Source organism: Heteronotia binoei, chromosome 4 (genome assembly GCF_032191835.1).
Source record: "Heteronotia binoei isolate CCM8104 ecotype False Entrance Well chromosome 4, APGP_CSIRO_Hbin_v1, whole genome shotgun sequence".
NCBI lineage: Eukaryota > Metazoa > Chordata > Lepidosauria > Squamata > Gekkonidae > Heteronotia > Heteronotia binoei.
The window spans coordinates 47,972,369-47,985,754 of NC_083226.1; the positions used below are offsets into that span (position 1 = coordinate 47,972,369).

The window sequence follows — 13,386 nt, forward strand, 5'->3', positions numbered from 1 at the left end:
TTGCTGCATGGAGCCACTCCTCTGTTGCGCATGGAACCCAGAATCCAATCATCCACAGTTTAATTGCAAGACTGAATCAAAAGCTTAGTTCTCCATCAGTTAAAAAAAAAAGTAAAGGTAGTCAGTCACCTGTGCAAGCACTGGTCGTTTCTGACTCAGGGGTGATGTCACATCACATTTTCACAGCAGGCTTTTTATGGGGTGGTTTGCCATTGCCTTCCCCAGTCATCTACACTTTCCCCCCAGCAAGCTGGGTACTTATTGGACCAACCTCAGAAGAGTCAACCTTGAGCCAGCTACCAGAACCCAGCTTCCGCTGGGATCAAACTCAAGTTGTGAGAAGAGCTTGGACTGCAGTTTATCACTCTGTGCCACACTCAATGCTAACACTCAAATTACCAAAGAGTTTTCACAAGTGTGAGACTTGTGCCTGTGCACCAAAAAATTAAGATTGCTTTAGTTGTCCAGTGTCTATTTTTATCAATAGCAAAAGAAGGAAAAATCAGCAAGTACAGGAATGATCTCATATTAACTGTCAGGAAAGCAACACCCCAAAAAAATTATTGCACTTTGGACGAAAAAGCAAATTATGTTACATTATCTACTGTGAGATCACAAAGTTGGTATTGAGAAAGGGATATTAATATGTACTTTCTCCTCAGTCCATATATGACAACGGGATTTTATTATGAAGAAAGAAAGAAAGAAAGAAAGAAAGAAAGAAAGAAAGAAAGAAAGAAAGAAAGAAAGAAAGAAAGAAAGAAAGAAAGAAAGAAAGAAAGAAAGAAAGAAAGAAAGAAAGAAAGAACCCAGAGACTTTTCTCATCATAAGAACATCAGGAGAATGGATCATCAAATCCAACACTGTGTCACAGTGGCCAAAAAACAGATGTCATCAGGAGCTGCACCAGCAGGGCTAGAACTCCAGAAGCCTTCCCACTATTGCCCACAAGCACCAAAAATACAAAGCATTATTGCCCCAGATAAAGTGTTCATCTATATCTTGTGGCTAATAGCCACTAATGGATCTTTGCTCCATATGTTTATTCAATCCCCTCTTCAAGCTGTCTGTGCTTCTAGCTGCCACCACTTCTTGCAGCAGTGAATCCCACATGTTAATTACTTTTTGGGTGAAGAAGCACTTTCTTTTATCTGTTCTGCCCACGAGTTCTTGTATTGTATTGTGAAAAAGGGAGAAAAGTACTTCTTTTTCTACCATCTCTAGCCCATGCATAATTCTGTAAACTTCTTGTCATCCCTCAAGAGCCTTAACCTCTTTAACCTTTTTTCATAGAGAGAGTGTTTTTTATTCCCTTAATCATTATAGTTGCCCTTTTCTGTTTTTCCAGTGCTCTTTTTTTAGGTGTGGTGACCACAATTGTACACAATATTCCAAATGAGGCTGCACCATAGATTTATACAGTCATTATCATACCATCTGATTTGTTGTCATTCTCCTCCAAATGATCTCCAACATAGCATTTGCCTTTTTTATTGCAGTCACACACTGAGTCGACAACCACCATGGCTTCCAAGATCTCTTTTCTGGTCACTCACCACCAGTTCAGAACCCATCAATGTATATTTATAGTTAGGATTTTTGGCTCTGATGTGTATTACTTTGCACTTGCTTGTGTTAAACCTCATTTCTCGTGGTGACACCCACTCACCCAGCCTTGACAGACCCCTCTGGAGCTCCTCACAGTCCTCCCTCATTCTCATTGCCCTGAACAACTTTGTGTCATCCTTAGACTCAGCCATTTCACTCCAAACATTAACGAACAAGTTAAAAGCCCCAGACCTAGTACCCCACTGCTTACCAGCTTCCACTGTGAAAAATGACTATTTTTACTCACTCTATCCTGTTAATTAACCAGTTTTTATTCCACAAGAGGACCTGTCCTCTTGACCCATGACTGCTGAGTTTACCTAAGAGTCTTTGATGAGGAACTTTATCAAAAGCTTTCTGGAAGTCTAAGTAAACAACATCTATTGGGTCACTCTTGTCCAAGTTTGTTCATCCCCCTCAAAGAACTCTAAAAGGTTAGTGAGACAAGATCTTCCCTTACAGAATTCATGCTGATTCTTCCTCAGCAACTCTTGTTCATCAGTGTGCCTAACTAATTCTATCTTTAATAACAGATTCCATCAACTTACCCAGTATCAATACTAGACTGACTGTCCTGTAATTTCTCAGATCTCCTCTGGAACTCCTCCACTTAATCTTCACAACAACCTTGTAAGGGTAGGTTAGGGGGAAATACTGTGATGGGTCCAGAGCCACCTCATGAGCTTTCATGGCTGAATGAGGGATTCATACTTGGTTGTCTCTGGTCCTAGGCTGAGTAAACATGCCAGCCCTCTGCTTTTATCTGTGTGCATGTTTGCACGTTGATATGTTGACTGGGCTATAATGAATGTCCACAATAAAGAAATAGTGCACAAACACCAAAGAACACCATCAACCTTTAAGTCTAAAAAATATTAAATCAGACCACTGATTTAATATTTTTTAAGTCTAAAAAATATTAAATCAGACCACTTACTGTGGTCATCAATATTCATTGTAAACATTCACTTCTGTGATCCCATAACTTTGGATCTTTGTATTTATGCAGATGTTTCTCCTAAGGACTTGTAGTAGCTTACCTTCATTACCTTGTGTGCAGTGCCGGATTAAATCTTGTGGAGGCCCCAAGGCAGTCGAAATCTTGGGGCCCCCCTCACAAATTATGTCAGAGTCTGAACACCGGACCCACCACCCACAGCCCCTGCTGCAGCCTGCAGGCACTTTCTTAAAAGCCCATTTTACTAAGCTGCAGGGGAAAGGGAGAGAGATACAAACTTGGCGACGCCAGCAACAGCCACATTAAGCAAGTTAAACAAGTTGGGAGGGTGGCAAGCAGGGGGAAAACAGCGGGGGAAGCCAACCCGGGACCCCTAAAAGTGTGGGGGCCCATAGTCCAGTGCCTGCTTGGCCTAATTATTAATCCGGCTCTGCTTATGTGAGAGACAGGCTAGGTTCCACTTCTCTCTAAAAGCAACTAATGAGAGCTGACAGAATGTTGAGAGAAGGAGACTTGAAAAACAGCAGTTGACAAACGACAGTTAGGAACAGAAAAGGGACACCTTAGGAGCTGTGGTGAAAACGGTTTCCTTACTGAGTGGAACTCTGTAGAAAGAGCTGCTCAGAGCAGATTGAGAATAGTAAATTTGTAACTAAAGGATCCAGTTGTAGAAATAGGACCCTCAGTTCAAAATTCAGTGAAATGAAATGGTATACTTTGCTTTTCTCAGTGTTTTGTTCTTATCATAGACCAAAGCTTTCTTGTTTCATCAACCCTGTGGGCTTGTGTGTCTAAGGGAAAAAATCACACACACACACAATTTAATATCTCAGTCCACATACGTATATTATAGCATACAAACAAGTGATTGGAACAGTGTTTGAGCTTCAACCACACTGGTTCTTTGTGAATGATGGCATATTATTAGAGAGGGCTGGGCTACCCTGTCTGTGGATGTCTCTGGGAGGAAGAGACACAACATGAGGTGTTAAGATGGTTATGACTCTCTGTAGATTTTAAGAGACAAGAAGGGTAGCAAGTGTGATCTCCTGCATAAACCATAACTTGCAGAAGGTTGTAGAAGGCACACTGTGTGAGTGGAGAAGGGGCATCACACACACTTTGATAATCCTGTAAGAGTCAGTACTAATTGTACTTTTTCATCCTTAGATGCTCAGGTCAGATGACACATAGTTCCATCCATGGCAGCTTACTGAGCCAAAAGGAGAATGTTGTCATAGCTGCTCAAGCTACTACCTGGACCATAAGAACTGCAGTCAACACATTACTTCATGTATTCTCAACTGCAGCCCAAGACTTGAAGCACCCTTTGAAAGTTAGGCTGATGAACGAAACTCTTCACCACATTACTATCCAGCTGCCTCAGGAAGCATACATTTAAGCTCCTAATACTTATTAACGATTACGACATCTGGCTACAACAACTTGCTACCTATCCTCCCAGTCTCTATTTTGTTGTGATAATTTCAGCTAACTCCAACTTTCAAGATTTCCAAATGCAGGTGCCTTAATAAATAGAGTGCTTCTTTCCTAAACAGACCCCACTCCTAAACAGATTTATGTCCTTCTAAATCCAGTGAACTCAGCATGCTTAGGAAGCATACAATTCTGCTCAGTACTGCACTGCAAAATTCTTAACATATGGTCAAGAATCCCAGATGCTAAGAAAGAAGCAAGTTACCATTTGTTAAGATGCCTACATTTGGCCATCTCCACACGTTACAGTTGAATGCTTCTGTCTTCACTTTCGGGGCGCTGCACAAGGGAGGGAGAAGACAAGGAGACCAAGTGAGTTAACTAATGCTTGTGCCTATCCAGAACAAACTCATCTGTTTGTGATATCTGAATGTAGCCCAGGTTTCCATAGCTGAAAAACTGTTCTCCCCATTTCAAACATTAATACCTCAAAGCAACTACGACAAACAAATCAAAAATCCCAGGAAATACAAAAGGGAATTCAAAAATTATGATTTATTGTATTGTTCCAAGCAAACATTTCAACTTAGATTTTTCATATCTTCTTCATTGCCACTTCAATTTTTTTTCCAGAACACATAAAAATTGAGCATTCTGTATGGAAGCTCATCTTCAAAAATCAGTGCTAGTTTTAATGAGCTCTTCACTGTCAATATTCTGGAAGCCATTTAAAAAAAAAAATGTTAAATTACTTTCCTCAGATTTCAAATTGTTCTGTGTCAAAATAAAGAATCCCATTAAAACCCTTTTTTAATATTAGAAACTTTTTATCTGCTTTTCGTTAATAAATGGTACCTCTGAGACCTAAGATCTGACATTCACGTTAACTCATTTGAATATATCACAAGTTCTATGAAAATGACAATTTGGTCAAGACACTATTTGTGGTCTGTGCTTAGTCTTGAATATATCTCAGTTCTGGCAACTGAGTCTTTACTGGAGAAATAAGATGCATCTTTGATCATTCCTGAAAAGGGATAGTCCATAGCTGAGTGAAATGGCAAAGCAGGAAACAACCCGGATCTTACGTAAGGTGACATAAATCCTTGAGGGGTATAAGCCATCCTCAGAGGTCTGATCCCCAATCTAGGATTTAACCCATAAAGATTCACCTCACTTGCAAAGGCAGCTGGACTACTTTGAAGAGGAGAAAATGCTGATTTATTTCCAAGTGCTCTGACATCTACTCCAAGAAAGCTAAAATCAGAAGACCTGTGGAAGACACTGCGTTCTGGAAAGGGTGGGATTGCAATGTCCTGAAGTCCTTGTCTGTGCTCATCCATGTTCAGTACATGCTCTATAGCTTGAACTATATCCCCTTTGCAGAACTGCAGAATCCTTTCTAATCTGCTTTGTTTATGACCTGGGAAGACCTTGGTAAGAATATCAAGTGGATTTCTGAGTCTTGAAGCCACACCAGTAGTAGTAGTAGGAAAGCGGATACTGGAGATGACAAAGTCCTTGGGACATTCACTTTCATTCCCGGATTCCATGTCTGAAGAAGACAGAGATGCTGAACTATCAGCACCTTCTAACTGCTCCTCAGGACCAGAAGGATGATCGGTTTTCTCTTTACCTGAAATCTGCATACCAAAGGGCTTCTCTTTTTGGTCTTCACCAGCTCTAGTAACTTCAGCCGAGGACACCAGGGAAGGTGAATGTGCATAAGCTAGAGAACTGCCTGGCTTGCTACAAAAGAAGTCATACTTCTGAAACTTCTCCTCTGGAAAAGAAAATTATTTAATTATTTATAGGCCTCAAGGTGACTCACAACATCAACTTTAAAACAACCAATGTTTTAAAAACAGCAAAAACCAACAAATTACACCCAGTCCAAGAAAAACGTAAAAGCCACATACAAACATTAACTAAATGCCCTTCTAAAAAGTGTAGCTTTGTATAAAACTTTCTAGAATTCAGCAGTGTTGGAAGCCTTCCTCATAAATGCAGGAAAGCCATTCTGCAAGCACCACCATGGAAAAAAGCAGAAGCAGTGGTTGACCTCACCAGCCTGTAAGAAGGGACAACAGTTGAATCTGCTTCAAAGAATGAAGTTGCTACACAGATCCACACAGTTCTTCAAGTACATAGGTTCCAGGCTATGAAAGGCTTTAGAAATAACTAACAGCACCTTGAATTGGACCTGGAATCACAAGCAACCAGTGCAGTACTCTCAAAGTAGGTGTTAACATGGTCAAAGCAACTTGCACCAACAATCAAGAAGTTATTTTTCCCCACCATCTTGATGTTTCAGAGCCATTTTCAAGGACATCCCCATGTTACAATTGTCTAGCAGGACTGCTGTTGCATCAAACAACATGGCCAAATTAGATGGCTCTAAATATTGAGCCGACCTCCATATCAAATGTGACTATTTTTCAAATAAGAGCACTGAGTCCATCATGACACCCAGTCTCTTAACTATCTCAGATAACTGCACAGTAGGGATGGGCACAAATCGAAGCACAAATCACGATTTGTGCCTAAAATAGCTGATTCATGGTTCATTCTGAATTGGTCCTAGTACTTGCACTATGCAAGACTTGCAAAATGAAGTGGCTTTTTTGGCAATGAATCTGCGTTGTTATCGATGGGAGATCCACCGCACATCCACCACAATGTGCCTGGTGTGATGATGTCACCCGGAAGTGACATTATTGTGCCAGGCATGTTGCCCTGGTGAGTGTGCCTGGTGCAATGACATCATTTCTGGGTGATGTCATCATGCCAGGCACATCATGGTGTACTGGTGCTTTCTAGCCCTCTTGGGCGCCATTCCACACCTTCCTAAACCAAACAAACCATGACTTCTTCAGAAAATTAAAACAAAAAATGAAAATGAACCACCCAACAGGGCAAACCAAAGAACCATGAAACAAACAGCCATTTTCACGTTCCTTCCCACCCTTACTGCACAGATACCTCAACCAATATGGGCAATTCCACGTATTTCAGACTGACAGCCTTTCCAACCAGCCTCACCTCTGTCTTGCCTGCATTCAGCTTCTTCCCCCTTAACCTCTTGACTCACAGCAGATCAATCTGCCTTGGAACAAAGAGGGCAGCATCTGGAGGCTTAAAGTAGTTTATAGCTAGACGGTATTATTGATGACACCTTGTTCTAAAGTGCTGGATAATCTCATTCAGCAGCAGCCTCACATAGATATTAAATGGCATGGTTGATACCAGCAAACCCTGTAGTATCACACAGGTCAAACCCCATGCTGCTGATTCTAATCCCCAACCAACTTTTGACTGCTTTCCGTTTGAAAAGGGAAAAAAGAAAGAAAGACTGAAAAATAGAAAGCCATTTAAAAGCTGCCCCTTTAATTCCCACTCCATGCTCTAAACATTCCCACAGAACTGAATGATGTTCTGGTGTAAAAGGCAGATCAAACAGCAAGAAAGCATTTCTCTTGCAGATTGTTTGTTAAAGCTACCAAGAGCCAGGCCTGTCTGAAAAGGATGACAGGTGCATGCATTGTCCACAAGCTCCTGTTCTACCATCACTCTCTTAATACATTTTCCCTAAGAAGGGTAGGTTTGACACTAGCCCATAACTGGCCACATCCTCTTAATCAAGACCCTGATTTTTTCAGTAATGTGCAGATAATCACCTTCTCTAATGGTTGAAGGAGCTTCACTTCTACTGAGGAGTTTGTCATAAACCTATCCTGGGGGTCTATGCATGTTAACATGTGTGTTGTGTGCTGATGTGCATGTAAAGCATGTTCCTCTTTCTCATGCTACCCCTAAGATAGAGATCTCACCTCCTACACTTGGGGGACACTAGTAAAGGTGGCCTCTGAAAATACGTAAAGGACAAAGTTTCCCAATTACTTCATCCTTTCTTCGGTGTGTGCATGTCTAAGCATCAGCAAATGATCTAAGGTGCAAGAGGACTTTGAATCAGAGTCTGCTCTCTTTAATAGGAAAAGACGTTACTGCTACTGATTAAGCTAGAGCACAAGACAGGGAAAACAGCTGTCACTCCTACAGATTACAGATCTAATGAAAAGAACAGGAAATTCAATACTGAGGTAAACTTAATACAGAAAAATTATCTCCGAAATCCCCATCTAGATTATTTGTGGAGCAAATGCCCATCCAAACCCCCACATTCTCCCTGAAAGGCAATCTGGCTCCCAGCATTTGGACAAAGCATTACAGATGTTTCTAGTCTTTATAAGCCCTCTTGTCTTTACTGGTGGGGAGCCCCCTTTTCAATCCAGATTTTCAATCCAGCTTCCTCAATTTTCAATCCAGCTTCCTCAATAATTGCCCCACATGGGAATGGGAATCACCATCTCCCAATTATCCAAGGGCACATATCCCACACATGTCAATACTCAGATCATGTCTCACCTATCCATTTTACCCTACCTGCCAGGAATGGTTCTCTCTCTGCAGAAAACTCATACTGCTTCTGACCTCTTGGTGCTTTTTATGGCTCTCTTCTCTGGGAAAACAAGCAGCTGTTGAGATCCCAGGAACTCCCTAGCACACTTCACAGCACATTACGTCTCCAAATCACAACTGTGTTAATAATGCTAATAATTATTATAAATACATAAAAATAAGTAATACATATCTAAAACATATATATCCCACCTTATCTCCTTAGATGCAATGCTGCTGAAACCAAAACTCAAAGTTGCAAGCACATTAAATGTAGTAGTCCAATTAACAAAAATTAAAAATATACAGAATTAACATTTTCACTGTCTATATCATGACCTCCCTGCAAGATTTTATCAGCCAGGGGGACAAGGATCATGTTCTTAAATAAATACTACTTATAACCAGACCCAGTCCATCCATTAGGTGGCCTAGGTCATTGCCTGAGGTACCAGGGCACCTAAAGAGATTCAGGGCAGATCTGGCCAAGTTTGAATTAGCCATGGCAAGTAGCAGCCCTGGGCACTACCACCATTCCCAGCATCATCATCAGGTGCACTGCATGATCAGCAGGAGTACCAGAGACCAGACTGTGATTGCTTAACCTGCCTTTCCCCCTTAGCCTTCCCAGCACACCCCCCCCCCCAAACAGAGGGAAGGAGGAATGAAGACCAGGTGTCCTAGGTAACAGTGAGGGCTCCTTGCCTGGGTCACGGTTCACTCGCATCACAATAGTTCTGTGTGCATGCTGATTGCAGAGTGGAGGGGGCTCCAAACTGTCTAGGACTCTAACACCCACATAAACAGGCCTTATTTCTGAGCACACATAGGCCCAGCTTGCCAATTGCTTTGAAAAGAAACAGTTCTTAAAGGGCATAGCCATAGTTGCATCCATGTCACACATTATGAATTTATATGAAACTGTGAGGCCAGCACATGCATCCAGTGCTAAAAGTACACAGCTGTTTTGGTATGGTATGTACAGTGAGAAACTTCCACTGGTTAAGATTACTCACACAGTGAGAGGAACATGTGTGGCTTAACCATACACAACGGTATAAAAGCATAAATATGCAATATCCTAAACAGAAGTTCTGGTCACATAGGAAATTTTTCATGTGTGAAGAATCTGCATGTTTCATTTATTTACTTCATTTATATTCTACCTTTCTTCCCAGTCAAAACCCAGAGTGGCTTATAACCTTCTCCCCTCTTCCATTTTAACCTCATACTAATGCTGAGGCAGGGCTTTTTTGTAGCAGGAACTCCTTTGCATATTAGGCCACACACCCCTGATGTAGCCAATTCTCCTGAAGCTTACAGTAGACCCTGTACTAAGAGCCCTGTAAGCTCTTGGAGGATTGGCTACATCAGGGGTGTGTGGCCTAATATGCAAAGGAGTTCCTGCTACAAAAAAAGCCCTGAGGTAGATGAGGCTGAGTGTGTGTGACTGTCCTAAGGCCAGTGGGCATTTGAGTCTGGGGTCTCTGATCCTAGTCCAACACTCCAATCACTACAGCACATCATTCTTGTAAAGTTAAGGGTATTTTCCAGGGTGTCACTGGAGGACACATGACACAACAACTTTGTTAAAAGTAAATAGAGCTGCTCAGTGGGACATCTCCTGGAAATCTGATTTACACTGCTTTGGGTTCTATGAAGGAAGCAAGGTGGGATATAAATGCTATAACATGTGAGCATTCTCCAGCCAGCCTCCCCAATTTGCAATCTAGAAAAAAATACATAATAGCTGCTATAGCATTTTGCCCACCATCTGCTGCACAGCTTTGCAGGGTTTTAACTCTAGGGCTGTTTTCTTATGAGCTCATCTAATTATACCACGGCAGTCCTGACACCAGTCTTCATAATCAAAATACTGAGGGTGAGGAGATTCTTGAATTGTAAGTGATACATCAGTTTTCCTTTCCAGTTAGTGGAGATGATAGAGATAGATGAGGAGAGGGACACTGCTGTGTTGAATACGTGCAGCGAAGTGCTGGATTAAGAACAAGATTGCCAACAATCTAGAAGAAGAAGAAGAAGCCCTGCCCCTTTAACAGAAGCTTAACTGCGTGGAAACAGGCTGTTGGAGCTTTTCAGGGCATGGAGGTGAATAATAGCATCACTGATGCGGGTATTTTTCTCCAGGCTTTTGGTAACCCTAATCAGAACCTAGGAAACATGAGTTTAAATCCCTACTCTGTCATGGAGCTCACAAGGTGCCCTTTGGGCAATCAGTCTCTCTCTCTCGCTCACCCTAATGCATTTCAAGGGACTGTTGAGAAAATGAAATAAGAAAGAGTGAACTGTGAACACTGCCCTGAGCTCTTTGGAGGAAGGGTGGGATAAAAACTAAACTAGACAGAAAAAATGAACAAGGCAGTTATCCTCATGCATCCTATTTAACTGGAGCTTCAGAATGAGAGATTTCCCTTTTTATAGAGGTCAGGGATAATGAGTCTTTGTGCTTCACATGTTTTTCCTACTGAGATTTGAGCATTAAGAGAGTAATTTTTCTCCAACTGTGAACTAACCAAGTAAGAAGGTGTAACCATTTCTCCATTTTAAGCGCATATGACGGTGAGTGATGAGATGGCAATGACTCCTTGGGAAAGATGAGTTTATTTAATTCATTGATACTTCAGCAATGCTTCCTACTCGAGTTGCATGGCAATGAATAAGAACTTCATAAAATTGCCATCAACTCTCTCATTGATTACAGATGTGTGCAATGAGCTTATATCTTATACTCATTAGAGCTCTCTGAGAGGCAGTCTGCAGGTTCAGTTCACTTGTCTCATATCATACAAAAATGGTGTTTTTCAGTCTTAATGACTCTGTTTTGAAACATTCAATATTTATACAGGCCTTGGCAACAATGCTTCATGCTCATGTGGGTCTTCATTATTACTGCCTATGTCACATATCATTTTGGGTAGCAATCCTAGCCTATTATCTTGTCAAATGATATAATAGCTGATGGTCCAATCCAGAAGACTACATGAGAATGTAATTGCTTTAGTGTTCAGGTCCGCAACATTAACCATGCTTACTTAGGAGAAAGTGCCACTGAAAATTGTTTCTGTGCAGATTTGAGACAGAAGAACTAAGAAGTAACCATGCTACCATTTAATTAGTATCCAGTCTTTCAGACTCCAGTAGGCCCTTGAGGTGGCTTCGAATTTCATCCCAATATGGAGAATTACTCCAACACAACCCTACTGAAATGACCTAATTTGTCATATATGGAAGATTCTGTCTAGAATTTGTTTGCAATCTTTGAAAGAGTCACATTTTGCCCCACTACTAAAGGCATGGACACGGGAGGTTTCCAATTGTGTGCAGCAAATATTCAGTGGAACTGTTTGTTCAGCACAATTCCACATATCAGAAGTAAGATCTGCTGGGTTTACTGGGACAGGCTCCTAAATAATCAGACAAAAGATGTGGAGCTGCATTTTTAAAAGATCTTTCTCAGGCAATATTAGGTCGACATCGCAAGGGTAAAGTAGACGCTTGCTTTTTCTGTTAAATCTGATTTACCAATAAAAATGGGCTTCATACTTCCTTACTGTCTAAAACCACATACATATGAAACACATTGTGTTTATTGTATCATATTTTTCATTCACACTCTGCACATGTTTGGAGGCACCATCTTTTTGTACCAGGAGGTCACTAAGTACTGTAAAGCCCCACTTCCCTGCCTTTGTATCTCCCTCCATCAGCAAATTGGCTAGATCAGAGAGGCCGAACTGTGGCTTGGGAGCCACATGTGACTTTTTCACACATATTGTGTGGCTCTTGAAGCCCCCTCCATCCCATCGGCGGCCTGGGGAAAGAATTTGTCTCTTTAAATAATTTTGCCAAGCTAAGCCAGCTGGTGACTTGGCGAATGCAGTTAAAGTTGAATCCTTTCCACCTCCATCTCCCCATCTATTTGCCTTCCTTTCTTCCTTCCGTCATCGTGCATCTCTCAAACATCTGAGGTCCATGTCCTGAGGCTCTCAAACATCTGACTCCATGTGGGTCTTACATAAAGCAAGTTTAGCCACCCCTGGGCTAGATCTAGCCTTGGGAAGCCTCCCCCCAGCCCACCTCTTCTCCCGCGCTGGAAGTCCGGGCAGCAGCTCTTGAAGGCGACCTCTCCTTCCGCGCCGGTCTGCTTCGGCGTTGGCTCGCCGCTCGGGCCTCCCCGGGCCTCGCTCTCCTCCTGCGCCTGCTGCCTGCGCAGGGCCACTTGGGCGGCCATGACCCGCTGGCGCTCGGCAATGAGGGCACACTTGGCGCACGCACAGTCCCGCCAGCGGCAGAAGCGCTTGTGGCCCTTCAGCGCCGACACCACGCCGTGGTTGCGGCAGCGCGCGCATTTGGGCGTGCGCGAATAGCAGACGCTGCTGCCGCGCTCCAGCCCCGCCGGCGAGTAGCAGCCGGGGCCACCGCTCGTGCTGACCGCAGCTGCAGCGGCCGCGGCGCGCAAAAGAAGAGTGGGCGGGCGGAAGAAGGTGGGCGGCATGGGCACCCCCGAGGGCAGAGACACCACCGACGGCGGGGGCGCCGCGGGCAACCGGGCGGCCGCAGCCAACCCTGACGGCTGCGGCTGGAGCGGCGAACTACTCAGCTCCATGTCTCTGCCTGCGCTCCCGACGCTTCTGCGGCTGAGGGGACCCTCCGGACCACGCTCAGTGTACCAGGAGGGGGCGTGGCCGCGACCTTGCCTCGCCCATTGACGCCCCGCTGGCCTTTCAAGGCCGTCTGGAAGGCGAGAAAAGAGAAATGGAAATCGGGGCATCTCGAACTTTTTGAAAAGTTCACAAACACTATTACATGCTTGAAGCTCAGTGTCAATCGCCTATTCTGTGGGTAAGGGCACAGTTGCAACGTTGCAAAGCCTAGGTTGGCTGCGTTCAGTTCTTTGCAGTCT

At 43.1% G+C, this 13,386-nt stretch overlaps 1 protein-coding gene across 1 annotated transcript; it reads right to left on the minus strand.

The window, feature by feature from the left end:
• Positions 1-4,540: 4,540 nt before the first annotated feature.
• On the minus strand, positions 4,541-13,092 carry DMRTA1 (DMRT like family A1). Its single transcript, XM_060237219.1, has 2 exons — positions 12,561-13,092; positions 4,541-5,787 (listed from the first exon to the last, which is right to left on the minus strand). Exons 1-2 carry the CDS (start codon positions 13,087-13,089, stop codon positions 4,943-4,945), a joined length of 1,374 nt encoding a protein of 457 aa, XP_060093202.1. The 5' UTR covers positions 13,090-13,092; the 3' UTR covers positions 4,541-4,942.
• Positions 13,093-13,386: the final 294 nt, after the last annotated feature.

Excerpts from the sequence above, each read along its gene's own strand:
- DMRTA1 (XM_060237219.1), bottom strand. The coding sequence starts at position 13,089 with ATGGAGCTGAGTAGTTCGCCGCTCCAGCCGCAGCCGTCAGGGTTGGCT. Across the intron at positions 5,788-12,560 it reads CTTCCAGCGCGGGAGAAGAG|AGGAGAAGTTTCAGAAGTAT; the intron begins GTGGGCTGGGGG and ends TTTCTTTTCCAG.